The following is a 22097-nucleotide window of genomic DNA, read 5'->3' as shown; positions in this document are numbered from 1 at the left end:
TAACCTGTAGTGCATTCTCAGCTAGACCCCAGACTCATGTTAGGCTGGATTTTTATCTGATCAGTTGGACTCGTATCATTTTCATTTCCCTGAAAGCCTCTGATGGCCCCATGACTCCAGTTGTACCATTGTCCTGTCCCTCCGTCAGCCTCAGGAAGCTGATTGTAAAATAGTGACAAGTCCAGCCTTCCAACCAGAGCCTCCTGTCACGTCTGACCCCAGACTAAGGGTCAGTGCTGTGGCAGCACAAATACAGGGGCCCTGGAGCTTAACCGGGTCCCTGGGAAATAGTGTGCGTTTGTGTAGAGCAGGAGGCCGAGTACAAAGACAAGAGGGTCAGGTGTTGAGATTGAAACAGATGTAGATGGACACATAATCTGAAGGTGGAAGTTTAACATTGACAAATATTTGTACATTTCAGGTGCTTCTTTCAGCTTGATGTTAACATTTGCTTTCTTTTTTTCCTCTTGCAGAGTGACAGATTGTCCAGGTAAGTTGTCTTGTGTTTTTAGTTCTTCTCCTCCTCGTTATGTTTATGCTGGTACTTACTTTACTTGTCGTACTGTTGTAGGAATGAGAGCAGCACTTCATCTTTAGATCGCAATGACACTCTTTTTAGCCGTGGCTATGGTGAGAGTCGAAGGCCGTACTCAAGCCGACTGGATAGAGACGACACCACTGATTATAAAAAGGTAAACGCTTTATTTTAGCCATAGATTGTCACATATTTTACTGTTGGTATTAACTGAGCACAAAATCAGGAAGATATCAACAAGTTGACACTATGTGTATTCTGTCCAGTTAAAGCAGTAGCTCACATTACAATAGTTTGAAAGTAGTCATGCAGTTTGGCCTTTACGTAGTGTAATAAATGTTAAAATTATACATGTCCCTTTTACACAGAATACCTCGTCTTTAGTTAGTTCAGGAATATCACCCTAACAGAGTGCACAGGCCAGATTATAATATTATAATATACCAGATTATATATTGAAAACACAGGTGATAGGACAGAGTCTTCTGTCAGTTGCTGAATGTATTAACATTTTGGACTGTTGATTTTTTTTTTTTCCCCCATTCCTCAGCTCTATGAGCAGATCTTAGCTGAGAATGAGAAGTTGAAGGCTCAGTTACGTGACACAGACCTGGAGCTGGCAGATTTGAAGTTACAACTAGAGAAAGCCACACAGGTAAACTGATGGCACAGATTCTGTACAGTGATGTGGACACTGATCACATTGTGTTTTCATGTATTTTGACTGAAACACTTTTTTTTTTTTCTTTGCAGAGGCAGGAACGCTATGCTGACCGGTCACAGCTTGAGATGGAGAAAAGGGTAATGACAGGACCAGTTTGATAACAACGAACATAAATGTCTTGACTAAAAACATTAAGTATGCAACATTTGTCAGACTAACTCAGATCTCCTGATGTTAGCAGTAAATAAAACAGACCTGCTTTAAACAATCACAGTAACACTGCCAATGGGTTTATGTCTGAAGGTAACAAGCAGGCCCCAATATCATCTGGGTGGTGGTATGATCTTAACCTGAGTTCTTGTATCAGTCTACTCTCTGCTGCTGGCTGTCGTGTCACACTCGCCCTTGTAGCTGGGGTGAACGGGACTCGTCCCCTCCCTCCTATCCACCTAGAACACTGCCACCCTCTCTTCCACCTGTTTTTGAAACTCAGAGGCAGCGTGTGGTCACCACTTCTAGATACTGCTTTTTTATGTGTGTGTGTGTGTGTTTTATCACTTTGTGCAGAAAGTACGACTGTATATAGTTAAATTGCTGTTGAAGGTAGCCATGCATGTGTGTTTTCATGCTTTTTTTTCACCCATTTAGTCTTAACTCTGTTCTTAACCTGCAGTTTAGTAGCCATGACATTACAGTGTCTAGATTTGTTTTGGGTTTTTTTGTTTTGTTTTGTTTTTTTTCACTTTGGTAACACTTTATATTATTATACACATATTCACCATTAAGAAGTTGTTTATTATCACACATTGTAGAGACATACTGGCTCCTCATTAGTCATTCTGAAGAACTTATTAACTTCTTATTTTGCATGATTATATTGTACAACAGCTAGACCATTGGCTTAGAGTTTTTACTCAGTATTTATTGATAATTAACTACTGGTAAGTAAGAAAGTTGTTTATGAATTACAATCTTAATGTACTTTCATTATCGTAGAAAATGTTAAGACTACATGAATGGCTTTCCTCTCTTAATTACATGTGGTCTTTTCTTATGCAACAAAACAGCAAGTGTTGGTGGTGCTCAGATATATTAAGTTTTTCTAACTCTGAACACAATTGTTTTATAATGACTGATGAAGAGCCAATATGGTTACTATTGTGCATGTTAATAAGCAGCTGGTCAATATTGTAATATGAATTAGGGCTGAGAATCTCAGGGTACCTCGCTATACGATACGCGATACAGGGCTCATGATCATGATAATATCTCGATATGGCAATATTGCGATTATCGATTTATTGCTCTTAATAACCTACAATATATTCATGTGTTTATAGGGGTGAAACACAAACAAATAAAAAATGTCATAGTTTATATTTTGCATCATAGTTTAATCAGAGTACAAACAGCAATAGTGCAAAAAAAAATGACAGTTTTAGTGCAGCAGAACTGTTGACAGGATGTTTTTAGGTGTCTGACAAACAGTGATGCTATTTTAAACTCATTCAGAAAACATGATATCTCGTCTCTCAAGTGTGCATGTGTATCGTATTTTCATGAGACAGTTCATACATACTGCAAAGTCTTTATCCAGCTTTGTCCCATCCACACTATAAAACCCAAAGTTAGTCCATACTTTAGATTTAAACGATGCTGGTGCATCTTTCAGTTTAACTTCACCGCTTGAGTCCGCCATATTAGCATGGTTGTTTGTTTTCTCTTCTTCTGTGACTTTGGCCCAATTTTCAGCCACTCGTGTGAGGAGTGCCCCCTGGATGACATGTAAAACAGTGACTTGACTCACTAAGGAGGAACCATGAGAGAAGTTTATAGCAGCTATATTTTAATAAGAAGAAGAAGAAACAATACACAGCAAGAGCGCATCGATAATCCATTGGAAGATCAAATATCGCAATAGTTTGCCATATCGATATTTTGTCGCACTCCTATTATTAATAGAAAGTATTACTGCACTTCCTTATTAAGTCCATCAGTGTGTATGTCCTATGTGTCATAATTCTACATAATACATGGATGTCCCTTGTGTGTAAAAGGGCATCCTTCCATCCCTGGTTATGACTCCATTAATTCACTTCCCATTGAGTCAAACCTTAAAACGTTTACTTCTCCATCTCACGACTAACTCCTACTATTTGTCTTCCCAAGTCAATCTATTGTCCAACATGTATTTTATATATAGAGTACATATATATATGTAGGTCTGAACTGGCTGTTGCTTGCAGATGCCTCACAAAGATGTGTGTTCAGTTGTGTGCAGTCACAGTACCTTCACACCCTCTCACACCCGTTTTTATATATATTTCAAGTGTGTTTTCTGTCAGTTGTCTCGATGTCATGCAAAATGGGTTAACTTTAATCTCCTCCACCCCACAGGAAAGAAGAGCTCTAGAAAGGAAGATTTCTGAGATGGAGGAGGAACTTAAGGTAAAAACACACTCACACACAAGCACTGAGTTTTTTTGTTTTTTTTTTAACTGGACTTTCAGAAGATTTCCATGAATGGACTGAAGATCCCCGATAAGGTGTAGGTGGTACTTAGAGGATGACAACTCCGACATGTACTTTATGATCTTAAATTTAGTCTGTGAATGTTTCAGTGTTTTATTAGCTGGAGAGATGAGTCATTTCAAATGCCATGATGCTTAAAGGAGAATTGTGGTTTATTACAGTTTTGGGTTTGTATTTGTTTTTCTGTCATCCTGTTAGTTATGGTTTCACTGAAGTCATTGGCAAATAATCAAAGTCACATTAAATTTGTTCGTATTTTTATTCATTATATACCTAAATGAGCATTTCCTGTTCTACAGAGATCTATTACACAGCCAATTAAATGTTCCATTTCTGGAAAAGTGATACAGGAGCAGACAGAGTATAAGGTCTATTAAGCTCTTGTAAGCAAGTGTTCTTCTCTTCTCTGTGATAACAGTGTGTTTATTTTTAGGTCATAGGCAGCTGACTGATCTTGTCAGTGTCACTTTTCCATTCTATCTACAAGCATCATGCTCAACTGGAAAGCTCTTAATCATTCCTTCGTTTGCCAAAATCTGTCCCCATTTTCTAACAGTCTTCCTTTTCTGTTTTCCCTTCTTTCCTTCTCTTGGTCCCTCTTCCTTCTTAATTTATATTGTCCTGTCCTCTTCCATTAATCCATTCTCTTCTGATTTGTTGTTTTGAAACACACTTCTCCTTTTTCTTCTCCTGTCACTCTCACCTCCCTGCTCATCTTTGGTCATTTCTGCCTCCTCCCACTCTCCCTGTCTGTTCTCCTGTGTTGTGGTTGTTGTTTTCCCCCTCCTGCAGAACCTCCCCCAGGTAAAGCAGGTTCAGGCCCTGCGGCAGGTTAAGGAGCGGCTGCAGGCTGAGAACCGGGCCCTGGCCCGCGTGGTGGCAAAGCTCTCGCAGTCCGCCTGCAGCCAGCTACCCACCGTCGACCTCTAAGCCACGTCCGTTTGTCCACCACCACCATCTCCTTCTCCTCGTCTGCTTCTTCTCCTTCTTCTTCTTCTTCCTCCTCGTCCTCTTCCTCACCTCTCCCCTTCCCAACCCCATTCTTCTCATGCTCCATTCGTGCACTGCCCCGCACCCATAGACAGGCAGGTGCCCAGCCGCCCAACCATCACTGGTTTTGTAAACTCCCCGTTTCCTCCCCCTTTACCTCCCCAGAGCTTTTGGTTTTCAGATTGGGGAGGGTGTCTTTTTGGTTTTTACAACAGGACACTCATTTTACAGTTCTCAACTGTGATGTGTTTTCCTTTCCTTTCGATGTGTATAAACCTTAAGTGTGGTAGACCAGGGGTGTCAAACTCATTTTAGTTGAGGGGCCACATTCAGCTAAATTTGATCTGCAGTGGGCCGAACCACTAAACAATGATAACACAATAATATATAAATAATATCAACTCCAAACTTTTCTCTATGTTTTAGAGCGGAAAAAGTGAATTTACATAATGAAAAGGTTTACATCTACAAACTATGCTTTCAAAAGATGTGAATAACATGAACAAACTGAAAAAATAAGTGTAATTTTAACAATATTCTGCCTCAGTTTAACATTTACACATGTACATTATAACTTACAGATCACAGTGGATCTACAAACACACACAACATTTAGTAACAGGCAGAATATTGTTAAAATTGTACTTACTTCTCTTAAGGCATTTCAGGTTGTTCATATTTGTTCAGGTTATTCACATTTTTTTGCAAAATTATACTTTGTTTTAATGTAAATACATGAAAATACTTACATTTACAAAGAGAAAAATTTTGGAGTTGTCATTATTTCTGTTATTATGATAGTATTTGACTGGTCCTGCCCACTTGAGATTGAATTGGTCTGAATGTGGAACCTGAACTAAAAGGATTGTTAATATCTTAGTGTCATTTTTGCATTTTACAAATTCATCCAAAGGGCTGGACTGCACCCTTTGGCAGGCCGGATTTGGCCCCCGGGCCACATGTTTGATACCTGTTTGATAGACTAATGAATGAAGATATTTTAGAAATGGAAGAAACCCCTGGGTACCTGTCTTTAAGAATAAGTGGGATCCAAATTTCCTCCTAACGTTGATGACTTTAAGTGATTCACAAACACTCTTGAGTACTGTAAAATGAGTGTCCTTTTTGTAGTTCCTAGTTGTGATGCTTCCATCCGGGAGCACAGTTGTTCAGTTTGGCTTGTTCTGGCTTCTTTGCATGACGTGGCTTCCTTTTTTGGCATCAAAGTTTTGGCCCAGATCCTAAGAAACTGAAGTTGATGTTTTTTTTTACCTCTATGTATTTCCCAAATTTTCAATTTCATTCAGCAGATGGCATCAACACATCCTTGAGTTTAGCTGCATGCACCAACAGGTTCATTTGGTTGCTGGTTTTGCATTTTGCTTGATCAGTAAAAAGAACAAAGATTCCTGATGAGTGGTTGTTGGAAATAGTGACTTCATTACCAAGCAGATGAGGGGTCGTTAACAATTATTGGTAATGGAAGAGATAATGAGATGATATTTGGAATAAATGTACATTTACAGTAAAAATAAAAATCTTGGGACTGAAGGTCAGAGTAATATAAACTATAACACCAAAGCTCACCCACATTTTTGTAAAGAGGTCTGGAAAATTAAATAAAATAATAACATCTCAATAATATTAGAGAAAAATATTTGTTGTTGGTATTCACATTGAATGAGAGCACTACTTAAAAACCGAATATTCTCTCATTTCTAGTAAAATAAGGACTGCATGTAAAAAATAAAATGCATAACAGGAGTTTTGTGACCAGGAATGTTTATCAGCAACTGGATAAAAAGACATTAATAATAAGAATGTGATGATCAGTCGACCCCTAAGGCAGATTGATTATCATCTGTAATCACAGAGTAATACATTTGTTTTTATGGTGGAAATCTCCCGTTGGAATGAAAACGGACCTGAAAACTATAGAATAACTTGTACTTTAAGTCTATGCTCATGTGTCATCTCTACATTTTTGAGAGCAAATTATTTTACATAACAGTTCACGGTGCTTAAGTATAAAGAAATAATCTAGTTTTGAGATCGATACCAATGTCTTACCTGTTACATCTTCACTCAAAAACCTCTAGATTTGGATTTGGCAATAACATGTACAGAAGGTGTAACCATGCCAACTGAAGTCCTGCACCTTTGGTAAACACATTTTGAGATTATATGGTTCATGACTATTTGATTGCATCAGGCTACTCGGTAGTACACAGGTGTTAAACATGCGGCCCGGGGGCCAAATCCAGCCCACCAAAGGGTCCAGTACTGCCCGTGGGATGAATTTGTGAAATGAAAAAATTACACTGAAGAAATTAATAATCAGTGGCGTCAAAATCATTTTAATTCAGGTTCCACATACAGATGCATACTGATCAGTTAGTTCTCAAGTGGATCGGAGCAGTAAAATATTATCATAATATCCTCTAAATAATGACAACTGCAAATGTTGTCTTCCTTTTGGTGTAAAAAAGTAAAACTCCATGAAAATGTTTACATTAACAATCTATACTTTTACAAAAAAATTGAATAACTTGAACAAATATGAACAAACGGAAATGTCTTAAGAGAAGTAAATGCAATTTTACCAACATTCTGTTATTAAATGTTATGTGTATTTGTAGATCCACCGTCATCTGTAAATGATAATGTACACGTGTAAATGCTAAATTGAAGCAGAATATTTTTTTAAATTGCACTTATTTTTCTTAAGGCATTTCAAGTTGTTCCTTTTAAGGAAACTTTGTAGATGTAAACATTATCATAATTTAATTTTACTTTTTTCACTGATATTATTTCACTGGTCCGGCCCACTTGAGATCATATTGGGCTGAATGTGGCCCCTGAACTAAAATGAGGTCGACACCCCTGCAGTAGTACTTTTATTTTTAACTTTTTTTTTTTTTTTTATTCAACCAAGAACTGTGCTGCTGAAGTAGTGTTAAATGATGCAACGTACTTAAGAAAAAGAAATGAGCATAAACTGAAAAGACAGTAACTAAAATAGATGTATTTGTGAAGTAACCAAAAAGCCTATATCTTCATGTCCAGTACAAACTGCAGAGGTGTATTGTTGTGGTTTCTAAACATGTCTAACTAATCTGTGTGAATCTTAAGGCCACAGGGCTCCAACAGCGGAACGTACAGTGATGAACACGGAACATTTGTTGCTAATGAAATCAAAGTGACTTGTCATATTTGTTGGGTTGAGCAGCTGTTGAGGTTCTGCATGGCTTTGTCAGGGACCTTTGGCCTGTGGTGTGCCCGCTTTCTACTTCTCTTGTCTTATTTGACGTAGAACAAGGATGTTATTTATATATATATTAAAAAAAAAAAAAAAGAAAAAAAAAAAAAGGAGAAAGCAAAACACAACAGATGCTGTGTGACTCAAAAGACCGCTTACACAGGCTGCAATTAACAGTTTGTAAAACCGGCCTGACTGGTTGAGAAAAAAAAACCCCAAAAAAAACTACCGTGTATCTTGTCCAGACCTGTCTAAACTTTGTCTCTCCCTCTCTCTCATCCCTTCCCCGTTCCCTTTTATTCCCTTTCAGATGCTCCCAGACTTGAAAGCAGACAACCAGAGACTAAAGGACGAGAACGGAGCGCTCATTCGAGTCATTAGCAAGCTTTCCAAGTAGAACAGGACCCCCCACCCCGCCCCGTTTTCTGCACCCCCTAGTCCCCCATGGCAGTGACTAATGGAATTGCACATTTAGATATTAATTGCAACAGACATCAGAGACAAGACTCCTTTTCTTTTCCTTATCTCCTCCCAACTCTTTATCTCCCTTTTTCGCTCCTTCACCGCTGCAGCATCCACCTCATCCATTCATCCACCCACCCCCCACCTCCTCGACTATACTCCACTTGATTCTGTGGCTGCTGTCCTGATTGAACCACTGAGTTTACAGAGCAAAAGGAAAAAGGGTTGTGTGATGAGCATGTAAAAGCATTGTGGGCGGGGAAGCCACAAAACTATTTAACCAATAAGCCTTAGTTGTACATAAAGAGAAAAAGAAAAAAACACTTGCATCAATCTCTTCTCTCGGCTCTCACTGAAGAACAGATATTATTCAACACCTGATTTTATTTGTGCCACAAATTCTTATTTTTACTTTTTTTTTTTTTTGTTTGTTTCCTCTTCCTGTGTACGCATTGTGTGCTGTGCAGCTTCCTCCTTCCCTAACTGCCCCTAAAGTGCCACTCCTGCCCTATTATCAGCTCCGTGTGGCCTCTATCTCGGTGCAAGTGACCCCCCCCCCCCCCCCCCCCCCCCCACTACACCTTCTCATTCCATCTCAGTTTCCTCACACAGATCACTAGCGCACACACACTCGCCCACCCTCTCCCTTTTTTTTTTTTTTTTTTTTTTTTTTTTTTTACCTCTGCGTGTCTTCCTCCAAGAGGGAAATACTGAATTCTTGCTTTAGCAAAATGAGGCGGACCTGGTGGAATTTAAGCTTTCACTGTATGTGCAATATGCATTTCTTTCTTTTTTTTTTTTTTTAATGCTTTAATGATGAGTCCATCACAAGTAGGATTTTTCACTCTTCCACCGCATCCATCGCTCACTTTCCTCCCCTCTTTTTTTTTTTTTTTTTTTTTTTTTTTTTTTTGTTTTAAGTTTGTAGTGTAGTCAGTTTATACTCTGTATTTCTCACTTTGTTTTAGCAGGTACTGAGTGATGCTGTATATACCTGTATGTATTTGTTTGAGACCAGCACATGGCATGCGTTTATGGTTCCCGTCTGTTACTATTAAAAGTATACAAATTCCAGAGGACAAAAGGTGTGTTTTAATTATTTTATTTAGTCTAAAGACATTGAATACAATACAGTAGAGCCTCTCTCTTACATGGGACGGCTGGCAGTGTTCAGTGCTTTTTTTTTTTTTCCAGTTTAAAATAAGTGTTCACATAATTGTGAGATTAAACAAAAAAAAATAATAATCGCTTCACTACATTTCACTTTCATTGTATTCAGTATCTTGGAAGAGTGCTGTTAATTTTGTTTCCAATTTTTTAAAGCTGTAGTATTATAGCCAAGGTGTTGTCACTAAAAAAAAAATATCTTAGGTATCGCTAACCCAGTCCTTTTTACAATGTCTACATGCACTGTCAATGCCATGTGAGGAGTCTTGATGTCAGGTTCAAGCAAAATTGCCACCATCAAATATTCCATGCATCTAAAAACATTTTATGCATTTCAGTGGCCTTTTAAGGATATTTTAGTAAGAGAAGAGAAAAGTCACTGCGGATGGACTGATGGCCATCTACTCTGGTTTAGACTTTTTGTTTTTGTTGTTTTTTTTTTTTTTTTCTTTTTTTCCCATCATCTTGTAAAATAGGTGTGTGGCTTAATACATGCAAGCTGTGCTGTGACTACCAACCACTGAAGAGTTCATTAAAAATAAAGTTGTACATTGTAAAGTTCCCACGTCTTCTTATTTTCTCTTTTATTCTCCAACAGTGATGGTTTTATATATACAGGGTGGGGAAGCAAAATTTACAATGAACGTTTAGTTGTTTTTTCTCTGCAGGCACTACATCAATTGTTTTGAAACCAAACATATATTGATGTCATACTCATACCTAACATTATTATCCATACCTTTTCAGAAACTTTTGCCCATATGAGTAATCAGGAAAGCAAACGTCAGAGTGTGTGATTTGCTGAATGCACTCGTCACACCAAAGGAGATTTCAAAAATAGCTGGAGTGTCCATAAAGACTGTTTATAATGTAAAGAAGAGAATGACTATGAGCAAAACTATTATGAGAAAGTCTGGAAGATACTATTAAAGAAGAATGGGAGAAGTTGTCACCCCAATATTTGAGGAACACTTGCACAAGTTTCAGGAAGCGTGTGAAGGCAGTTATTGAGAAAGAAGGAGGACACATAGAATCAAAACATTTTCTATTATGTACATTTTCTTGTGGCAAATAAATTCTCATGACTTTCAGTAAACTAATTGGTCATACACTGTCTTTCAATCCCTGCCTCAAAATATTGTAAATTTTGCTTCCCCACCCTGTATATATTGGTTACACAAAACTATTTCCAAATGTCAACTGGCTTTATCTATAGATTATGAAAACAGATTTGTGTATAAATGAATGTTCCAGATGACTGTTATTTCCACATCAGCTTATCATCTCTTGAATACGTAAAGCAGACATTCCACAGAGGTAAGAGTCAGATAAATCACAGTTTTGATTTATACTTGTTCTAAAATATACACATTAAATACTTTAGAAATGATGCGTTCATGCACAGGCAACAGATGCTCAGGTTTTTTTTCTTGTAATTACAAAAGAAATATGCAGATTTGAAATACTTTGTACTGTGTTTTGTGGCATAAACAGGTCCTGTGGGTTTGTTTTTGTTTTTTTTTCTTCTGTCTCGCTTCTAGTTGAAAGTTTATTGAAATGTAAATTTATGTGGCGACCAAAACAAAAACCTGCAGTGGGAAGTGTCTAATAAATCCATTTAAAGTACACAATACACCTTTCATAAGTATAAAGTAGTTATGAAAGAAGACAACTTTTTATATCTGCCTGTGATATTTCAATTTAGTTTGCTTTCATGAAAAATGTAAGACATTGTATTTTTTTTTTTGTAATAATGTTAAAATATACAAAATATTGTTTAAAAGCAATTCAAATTAGAGTTTGACAGACCCATTTTCTTGAAAAACGGCTCTATTTTTTTTATTAATAATGTTTTTTTTTGCATTTCATTTCCATTCTTAGAACCACCACCAGTTAAAAACAAAAAAGATAACCTTAATTAAAACGTCCAAAACCATAACTACCAAACAGATACAAGAAAAATATAGAGTTTATGTAATTATCTTGATTAGAAACTGCATAATGCAACAGTTTTTTCAGATACATTTTTAATATAATGTCCTTTGCAACGGACAGCATTTTAGTTTTATTTTTTTCTTTTCTAAATAAAGCTGTGAAACTCTTGTCCCAGAGAACAAAATGCTTTGCTGGGTCTGAAGAGGATGTATTCATTTAGTGCACAGGTGTCAAACATGTGGCCCGCCAAAGGGTCCAGTCCGGCCCTTGGAATGAATTTGTGAAATGTAAAAATTACACTAAAATATTAACAATCCTTTTAGTTCAGGTTCCACATTCGGACCAATTCAATCTCAAGTGGATTAGACCAGTCAAATACTATCATAATAACATAGAAATAATGACAACTCCAAATGTTTCTCTTAGTAAATGTAAATATTTTTAATGTATTTACACTATAACAAAGTATAATTTTGCAAAAAAAAAAAAAAGTGAATAACCTCAACAAATATGAACAACCTGAAATGTCTTAAGAGAAGTAAGTACAATTTTAACATTAACAATACTCTGTCTGTTATTAAATCTTTTGTGTGTTTGTAGATCCACTGTGATCTGTAAGTTATAATGTACCTGTGTAAATGATAAACTGAATATTGTTAAAATTACACTTATTTTTACTTGTGTTTGTGTTGTGGTTGGACTGCTGCTGGTGCTACACTGAACCACACCAGTAGATGGTGCACAGCTTTGCCTTCTGTCAGTCTGCTTCACTCAGCATCCTTCTCCGTAGCCACGGTAGTTGTCACCTTTGTCTTCTTACACCTAAATTGTAACACTGGTGAAATCGCTGTGATTAATCATGAAATCAGCTCACGGCTACAGAAAGCAGACGTACAGAATTTGGCGTCATCTGTCTTTTTTCATCCTCATCAGCTGCTTTATTTAAAGCTGAGTACCATTCGCTCACAGCATCTGCAGCAGCAGGGCCTCCCCTCCGTTCAGCCAGGAGGTTTCCAACTTTTAATCAACAGCAAAAATGTGCACTGCCTTCCCCATCCTGCCTCCATCTGAAAGCCCCGCTCACGTATTCATAACCCTGGATCTGCCTCGCTTCACTGACCCAAAACCTCGTCCCAGATGACAGTGGATTGAACCAACTGAGCAGAACAGTGTGTTAGATAGATAGATAGATAGATAGATAGATAGATAGATAGATAGATAGATAGATAGATAGATAGATAGATAGATAGATAGATAGATAGATAGATAGATAGATAGATAGATAGATAGATAGATAGATAGATAGATAGATAGATAGATAGATAGATATTGTAACATTTAATTTGAATATTATTTTATTTCCAAATCATTAATTTTTGTTTATTATTTTAACATTTGTTTATGTTGTAATTTACATATTATTTCATTAATTATTTAGTAGGTTTACAGGGTGGGGAAGCAAATTTTACAATATTTTGAGGCAGGGATTGAAAGACAGTGTATGACCAATTAGTTTATTGAAAGTCATGAGAATTTATTTGCCACAAGAAAATTTACATAATAGAAAATGTTTTTATTCTATGTGTCCTCCTTCTTTCTCAATAACTGCCTTCACACGCTTCCTGAAACTTGCGCAAGTGTTCCTCAAATATTCGGGTGACAACTTCTCCCATTCTTCTTTAATAGTATCTTTAAGAAAGTCGACATTGCTGTGTGATGTTCTATTGGTAGCATGTTCTAAAACGCCCCAAATAGCAGAATCCAGAGGGTTTAGATCTGGGCTAGAAGGCGGCCACAAACATGATTCCCAAAAATTGTTAAAGTTGGATTTGTTGCTGTTGTCAACAAGTGTTTTGGTGTTCTTGTGTAAGATTTTAACTTCAAATCTTATTTTACTGCATTTCTAACGGTCTTGTTGTCTACCTCAAGTTCAATTGCCATTTTTCTCATGGATTTGGTTGGATCCTTTAGGATTTTGGATTTGAGAGCTTTAATAAAAGCTTTGGTACGTTTTTTGTTGCTTCCTCCACTTCCAGACTTTCTGGTAATAGTTTTGCTCATAGTCATTCTCTTCTTTACATTATAAACAGTCTTTATGGACACTCCAACTATTTTTGAAATCTCCTTTGGTGTGACGAGTGCATTCAGCAAATCACACACTCTTTGACGTTTGCTTTCCTGATTACTCATATGGGCCAAAGTTTCTGAAAAGGTATGGATAATAGTGTTAGGTATGATTATGACATCAATATATGTTTGGTTTCAAAACAATTGACGTAGTGCCTGCTGAGAAAAAACAACTAAATGTTCATTGTAAATTTTGCTTCCCCACCCTGCATATTATATATTCTTTTTAGGAATGTCCAATATTGGCTTTTTTGCCAAAAACCGATATGCCGATATTGTCCAACACTTAATTTCCGATTCCAAAATCTACCGATACCACTGCCGATATATGTGGGATATTAAACTCATTTTAGGTAACATCACATATCTCCTGTCATGGAATTAACACATCATGCCTAATTTTATTGTGATGCCCCATTGGATGCATTCTCAAATGCAACAAGGCTTTCAAAATGTAAACACTGTCTGTGCAAAGAATACATACTTTAACTTCAGTTGCGGAAAAAATGCCATATTTATTAATTTTCTCTCCCTCCCTCCATGAGTCTATTACAGTGTGGCAACTCTACTGTACAATTTTGAAAACTGCACATTTCTTTCAGCTACAAACAATGCTTCATTTACACATCAGTAAATGGTAGCGAAATCAAGGCATTATTTTATCGGTTTTAATGATAGGCAAAAAAACCGATACCGATATTCACCGATATTACATTTTTATGCCAATATCGGGCCGATAATATCAGTGGGCCAATATTATCAGACATCCCTAATTCTTTTATTATGTTTCTTCTTGCCTTTCTTAATATTTTGGTTCCTGCCTATTGTTTGTAGTATGACCTGTTTAGGCATGACACGAGGGTTGTCCGTGATGGAGCGCGAGCAGCGTATGTTGTGCTGAGCTGCTGACAATAAAGCTGCTGAAACTGTCCTGCCGTTTGGTGATGATTAGCACGGAAGACAGCAAAACCTCAACACCAAGAATACCATTGTAACCCGCCTTACCCACAGCCCCGGTGAGACAAGTAATATTTCAGGGTTACAATATGAACCCTTTCCTGCATAGTGGTCACTCCAGTGGACAGCAGTTCAAAGCTGTTCTCTTGTATATTCATGGGTTTTGTTGTTTTAGTTCCATATCAGCCGACACAGTGGACGCTCATGCATCATCTCATACACTGACATTCACACATTTACCGTAACTATGCTGTTCTACATAAACCTGATCTGCAGTAACATGTTTGAGTGTAAAAAAACTGCAAATTATTAATTGTTATTAGACTGTAATTAACAGTTGTTGGTTTTTTTTTGCATATTATCTCCATGAAGTGAGTAATAATTAGTATTGGAGTATGTTAAAATGTGAGAAAACATCAGATTAGCAGCATCAAAAATGCTTTTATTTCATAGTTTTCACACAGTATATCAGTAAATACATGTTTCTTTGCTTCTAAAATTAACCCTATAATGCCAAAGGTATCATATTTGATAAATGAGTTTCGAAGTCCTCTACATGATCAGTGTGATATTTTTTTCTTGTAAAACCTGATGTATACAATTAGATACATGCAATCCACAGATAATCCACCAGGGGGGAGGAATCTGTTCACTAGAGGCCTTTCCCAGTGACACTACAAGACTGTCATTAATGAGGAAGGAGGTAGAACTTTGCCAATTTCGAAAAGGAATTACCAATTTGTTAGACATGTTTGTGTTATATGATGTTTTTGTTTGTTCAAAAATAATTATATTTGAGTGTTAAGACCTGATGTATCAAATGTGATACAAAATTGAAACTCAAACATGGAAACTTTTTTTTTTTTTTTTGTGGGGGAGGGGGGGTTCAGAAGGACAAACAAAGAACTGGAATTTTGGTTCAGACTTTACAGGGTTAGGCCCATGGTGTCCAGCTGAGTGGACATTTTTGTAACTCCAAGAAAAATAGGTTCATAAAAAAATTTAATCATATTGGGGTTTTTTTCATACCTAAAGAGGAATGAAAACATTCAGGAAAAAAATCTTGACTAAGGTTCTCAGAATTCATGAGTGAAAGGGTTAAAAAAAAAAAAAAACAAGTGTAAAGTAAGAGTTTGGTTCCATGTCCAAATCATACATCCTCATCTTGCTGTGATTTACAGTATATGGGGTTTTTTCAGGCCCTGGGTGTGACGGACTGACTGAAGAGAGGCTCTAAACTTCAGATAAAGCTTCAGGGATAAACGTTGCTATCATCTGTAATTGCCTAAAGTCATGCACAACACTCTCTTCAGCTCCTCTGTTTTCCATTGCCTCAGCGTGTCTGGTTTGCGTCCTCATGCTTCATCGAGCGTCTCCTGCAGACCCTCTTCTTCTGGATGCCGGCCTTAAAAACTGACCCTGTGTAATTATGGGAAGAAGTGGTTTGAATTATTGATGCCTTTTTGTGGCTTTGGTTACTTCACAGGCAAATAGAGTCAACGTCAGGCTCCTGCAGTGGCTCATGTCATCAGTCTGTACACTGTTTGTGGCTGGAGGGCTTGGGGGGGGGGGGGGGGGGTCCGGTTGTTTTTCATAGTGGGGCTTTGTCACATATGTGCTGAAAATATCTAGTTTAAATACAGATATATGAATATATCATTACTATATTACTATATAGGACAATATAGAATATTATATGTATTTATATTATATGTGTATGTGTGGTTTTTTTTTTTATTAATATCTGGTATTAACCCTCCGGTATCCCATCCACCAAGGCCCTTACTAAGCACCAAGTGTGCCTTTTTGGCACACTTGTGGAATAATGTCAAAAACATTTCATACAGTTTGTTTTTAATTCTTTTACACTTTTTTTTCTGTTTCATCAACTTGAGCCGTAAATAAATATACCAAATACTCAATAATTATCACATTTTTTAACCCTTTAAATGCCGTGTTTGTAATGTAAACAAACCATTTTTTTGGATGCAAAAAACACAAACTGTTTTTTTTGTTGTTGTTGTTTTGTTTTGTTTTTTCAAAATCCTGCATAAAAAGTGGATCACATATTATTTGATTTTTGCAGCCAGGCATATGTCAATGATTAACTCCAACATTGGTTAATTTGCATTATTATTTTTGGCACTAGGTCAAATGTTCAAAAATATTAGCATCTGTCACCAAGTGTGCGTAAAATGCACACCTATAAATCAAATTATTAAATATTATATATTGATTTATTTTTCTGCTCTAATTTTATTTTATTTTTGTAAATCAAGGTCAGCCCTAATCATACATATCAAATAATCATTCACTTTACTTTTTTTTTTTTTTTTAACCTTTTAAACGATCTCTTTTCATCATTATGTCACTACATTTTTTGTTGCAAAAAACACAAAATATGTTTTGTTTTGCTTTGTTTTTTTCAAACTACTACATAAAAATTGGCTTACATATTATTTGATTTTTGCAGCCTGGCATATGTCAATGATTAACAGCAACATTAACAACGTTAATAAATTAATTTAGACCCTCACCTCTCAAATGAAGCTCAGATATCAGTAAAAGCAGGATGGCTTACGGATCAAAAACAGTGGTTATAATGGAAGAAATAGTGTAATTTTCTTTTGTTTACAATGTGCACATTTTAGTTGGTGGCCAGAATTTTAAAGCTCATGCACAAATGAACAACTTTTGAATTCTAACCTTATTTAAATTGTGAAAAATAATATGAAGTTTTTTAAAACAAAGTGCAAAGTGTGCCTGAAAGGCGCACCCAGATACAGGAGGGTTAATATCTGGTAGGATAAGTTGTAAACGGGTATTATCATTTTAGTGTATATAGGAAAAAGGATGTGTGATATTGTTATACTATTATTATTGTTGTTGTTATTGTTATTGTTGTTATTATTATTATTATTATTATTATTAGTAGTAGTAGTATTATATTGATATTCATATTAAATAATAATTGCTATATAGAGATCATAAGGAATAGAAATTGGGGGTAGGAGTACATAAGTTTGTTCTTCTTCCTATTCCTTTTCGAGCATGAATAGTTTAATTTCATTTGTTTTATTTATATTTTTATATTATTTATTTATTTATTTTGTTGTTTGTTTGCTTATCAATCATTTATGTACCAGTACTTATATTTTGTTGGTTGATTTTTGTTTTGATTTCACTGTCTACATGTTCGAAATAAAGATTTCATCCGTTCATTCATTCATTCATTCATTCTTTTACTTGAATAAATATTCAGAGGGGTTTTACCTACAGGAGTTAGAGTAGCAGTTACATAATATACCCACTCTTTCCTACTTTCTTTTAAAGAGAATCTTAGTATTATCAATCTGTTTTTGACTTTTTTTTTTCTATTCCATTATGTCTTTTTTCTTGTATTTGTGTATGTTTCCATTTGTTTCCAAGTCTTATTATAATTATCTTTGTGTTTTCAGTCCAAAATCATGCGAACTGAGTGGATTTCCCACAAACTGATGCCATGTAGCTTTAGCAAAAATAGGAGCCAGTATCCAGAGTTATTTTAGTTCTGAAGGATTCTTTTTTTTGTTGTTGTTTTTCTTAGTCTCTCTGTTTGTTTTTTCATTTTGGTTTAGTTTTAGGAGGTTGTACAATGCGTGTTAGTCTTAGTTCTACTGTTATTTTGAGGAATTGACTTTTAACCCTTTCATGCATGAATTATGAGAACATTAATCAAGATTTTTTTCTTTATTCCTGGGATTTAAAAAATAATGAGAAATTTTTTTTTATGAAGCTATTTTTCATGGAGTTGCAAAAATGTGCGTTTAATTTTTAAAACAACGAAATGTGTATTTACTGATATACTGTGTGAAAACTATGAAATAAAAACATTTAATGCTGTTAATTTGATGTTTTCTCACATTTTAACATACACTACAAACAAAAAGTTAGGGATATTTAAAATTTTTGGGATATTTTTTTCAGTTTGGATTTTTGCACAATGCTTTTTTACTTTTTTTGTGTGTGAATTGAATTGAAACACTTTTTTTAAAGGACCAGACCTAGTTTTATTTACAAATGGCAAAAAAGAAAAAAAAAAAAAAAAAGACAAAAAAAAAAAAAAAAGAAATATCCCTAACCGTAACTTTTTGTTTATAGAACTCCAATACTAGTCACTTCATGGAGATAATATGCCAAAAAAAAAAAAAAAAAACTTTTGTTGTTAATTACAGTCTAATAACGATAACAAGGAATTGATTTACATTCAAACATGTCAGATTCGACTTATCAAGAACAGCCAAGTTACAGTAATGTTATCAGTTGCAGTGTATTGTGTTGGCTGATATGAAACTAAAATAACAAACTCCATGAATACACAAGAGAACAGCTGTAGAATAACTGTCCACTGTAGTGACCACTATGCATGAAAGGGTTAATGTAGTTTTTCAGAGGTCATGAGGAAAGCCTTTATTTATAGAAGCTGAAAAGGTATGAAGTATGATACCAAATCAGATTTACAAAACCATCATTTATTAAGGTCATGTGTTTTGCATGGCCAAGCAGGTTTATACATCATCAACATCCAGAAGGAAATAAACGAAATGCTTAAACAATAGAGGGTAAGAATATTGAAAATATTTACTTGCAATAGAGGAGAGGGAACAATCATGGGAGGACTACACAGTTCTCCAGACTTACAGGGTGGGGAAGCAAAATTTACAATGAACATTTAGTTGTTTTTTCTCAGCAGGCACTACGTCAATTGTTTTGAAACCAAACATATATTGATGTCATAATCATACCCAACACTATTATCCATACCTTTTCAGAAACTTTTGCCCATATGAGTAATCAGGAAAGCAAACGTCAAAGAGTGTGTGATTTGCTGAATGCACTCGTCACACCAAAGGAGATTTCAAAAATACTTGGAGCGTCCATAAAGACTGTTTATAATGTAAAGAAGAGAATGACTATGAGCAAAACTATTACCAGAAAGTCTGGAAGTGGAGGAAGCAACAAAAAACGTACCAAAGCTTTTATTAACGCTCTCAAATCCAAAATCCTAAAGGATCCAACCAAATCCATGAGAAAAATGGCAATTGAACTTGAGGTAGACAACAAGACCGTTAGAAATGCAGTAAAATATGATGTGAAGATTTAAATTCTCATGACTTTCAATAAACTAACTGGTCATACACTGTCTTTCAATCCCTGCCTCAAAATATTGTAAATTTTGCTTCCCCACCCTGTACATTGCAATAAGGCTCACCAGAGTAAGAATTAATTAAAAGAAATATGTGATAAGAAAAGAGTGCAACTTATGGCGCCCATTCTTAGGCAAATAGACAGAGGAATGGTTTCAAGCTGGATATAAAAATGTCGAAGTTTGGGGCTAATCTGATCCCTAGTTTGTTTGTTCCAGTAGTTTGCACTGAGTCTGGACTGTGTCAACTAGACCTGAGTCCACAGATCTAAAGGTCTAAGGGTCCTACTTACACCCAGTAAACATGCAGAAGTCCCACCCCTTCCAGGCTGTGTTCCATGAAACCTAATTTTGAAAAAACAAATGGCAAGAGGTGTTATTTTTTGACCCTATTTGAATTATTCCATCATTTACTCATGTGACGTTTGTCAATTTAAAAGCTAATTTTACATGTCGAGAAACTACAAACTACTCAGCATGTGTTTAGAGTCACTGATGAAATCATCAGTTTTAATGTGACCAGACTGTATTGAATTTCACCTCTTTTAATGCTTTTTTTACTCTCAAAGATTAAAGTAAAATGTGTTAAGACATTGGCCCTTTTAGTGTGAGAAATGCAGTCATTCAGCTGCTTAATACCAAAGATGTTTATTCACTGCTTTTGCCACAAACTGTGACTTCCATGGTTTGTAAAATTATCCTTTAAACTGACAAACATCATATTTATAAATGGCGACACAGTCCAGTTGGGATCATAAACACTATTTCCATTCATTTTTTTCCAAAGGGTTTCAGCTCTGTATTTTAGACCTAAACCATTTAGCATTAACCCTTTATCAGGCAACTGACTATTTTTGGTAATTTCCGAACACATTTCAAGACAGTAACAGCAGCTACAGTGAGTCAATAATCTCAGGTCCAATGTGGTCTACAGGGTCTGTAAGGTCCACCTCTGCATGAACAGTGAGTGTACCTGCTTTGTTCGGTACCATGAAGTAATGGTACTAATGTAAGGAATGATGTTCAAAGGGAGAATGTGGATGTGGACAGGATCAGCGATGGATGTGGATCAGCACGCATGTTGGTCTAATGTTCTAGAAGTGATGTTTTAATGGTCTAAAATACATGTTCCTTTCACACTGTATGCATTTTGTTCTACTTTTTATATATACGGTCTGATCACAATCAAGGTGTACAAGTATATTTGCATCAGTTATTAATCAGTATTGCAAAAAGATCCCCCCAAAACCATTCCCAAAATGTTTCTTTGGCCATCTTATTACTAGATCTTGCAATCCTCCAAATTTGAAGAAAATTGGATAAATGAGCGTGGTGATGCAATGAGCGTGAAAACACATACACAATTTTATTGTTCTAAGAGAGCAAAATTATTGTACATAATGTTTTGTAACACAATAAATAATTACTACTCAACTCCTGTGTCTTTTTTTATTCCAAAACACACACGTCACATTGCTTTTAATTTATTGATCATTTTTGTCGAACAGCTGTTTGATTACACTGGTCAACAACAAATTTATTGTTTAAGTTTTTTGAGCTGATTTAGCATAATTTTGGTGTGCTGAATCCAAAAATCAAATTAATTTTGCTCAATTAGGTCAACTTTCTGAACTATGCTACATATTGGCTTTTTAACATTTTTGCTTACATTTATGGGCATTTTCACATCATATCATACAAAATTCTTTCATATTTCTTGCAATAAACGAGTTCTGAAGATTTTATTTTTGCCAATTTATGATTAATGTTTTTTTTAATATTACAGGTGAATGAAATGGCTTCGACTAGAAGATCTTGCAAAAATAAGCCTGACGTATTCTGCTACATCTGCGGTGAATACACCATTGTACCTAACAGGAATCCTGTTAGAAAATGATTTTTTTTTCTCTTAAAACCTATTTTGGGTGAGAACTATATAAACAATCAACTGATAAAGTCACAAAAATGTAATCAATTTTGTGAGAAGATTTGACAGGGGTACAAGCCTGCCAAATTTTTAGTAGACACCATAATACAAACATATTTTGGACTTTAAATTAAAAATATCAGACAAATAAAATGGCCTGTCTAATTTTTTTGATAGATCATTATTATTTTTTATCTATATGTGCACCCTTTCTGCTACCCTTGATTGTGATCAGGCCGATACTTCTTGGATTGATCGATCGATCTATCTATCTATCTATCTATCTATCTATCTATCTATCTATCTATCTATCTATCTATCTATCTATCTATCTATCTATCTATCTATCTATCTATC

The 22097-nt window shown here is 35.6% G+C and overlaps 1 protein-coding gene across 8 annotated transcripts in view; it reads left to right on the top strand.

Annotated features, from left to right (window-relative positions):
* The window catches only part of ppp1r12a (protein phosphatase 1, regulatory subunit 12A), a 58296-nt gene extending 48125 nt beyond the window's left edge, over positions 1-10171 (top strand). For 4 of the 8 annotated variants that reach the window (XM_030149227.1, XM_030149221.1, XM_030149225.1 and 1 more), the window contains 6 exons: positions 474-490; positions 572-692; positions 1086-1190; positions 1289-1336; positions 3597-3647; positions 4524-5007. In XM_030149227.1, coding sequence (XP_030005087.1) covers positions 474-490; positions 572-692; positions 1086-1190; positions 1289-1336; positions 3597-3647; positions 4524-4661 — 480 coding nt within the window. In that variant the 3' untranslated portion in view covers positions 4662-5007. Of the gene's footprint in view, positions 1-473; positions 491-571; positions 693-1085; positions 1191-1288; positions 1337-3596; positions 3648-4523; positions 5008-8290 lie in introns of those variants that run through there. The other 4 variants (XM_030149224.1, XM_030149228.1, XM_030149229.1 and 1 more) reach the window with 2 other exon arrangements.
* The last annotated feature ends 11926 nt before the right edge of the window (positions 10172-22097 follow it).

Source organism: Sphaeramia orbicularis, chromosome 12 (assembly GCF_902148855.1).
Source record: "Sphaeramia orbicularis chromosome 12, fSphaOr1.1, whole genome shotgun sequence".
Lineage (NCBI taxonomy): Eukaryota > Metazoa > Chordata > Actinopteri > Kurtiformes > Apogonidae > Sphaeramia > Sphaeramia orbicularis.
Note: the sequence above shows the minus strand (reverse complement) of the source record. Positions and strands in the feature narration are given on the sequence as shown.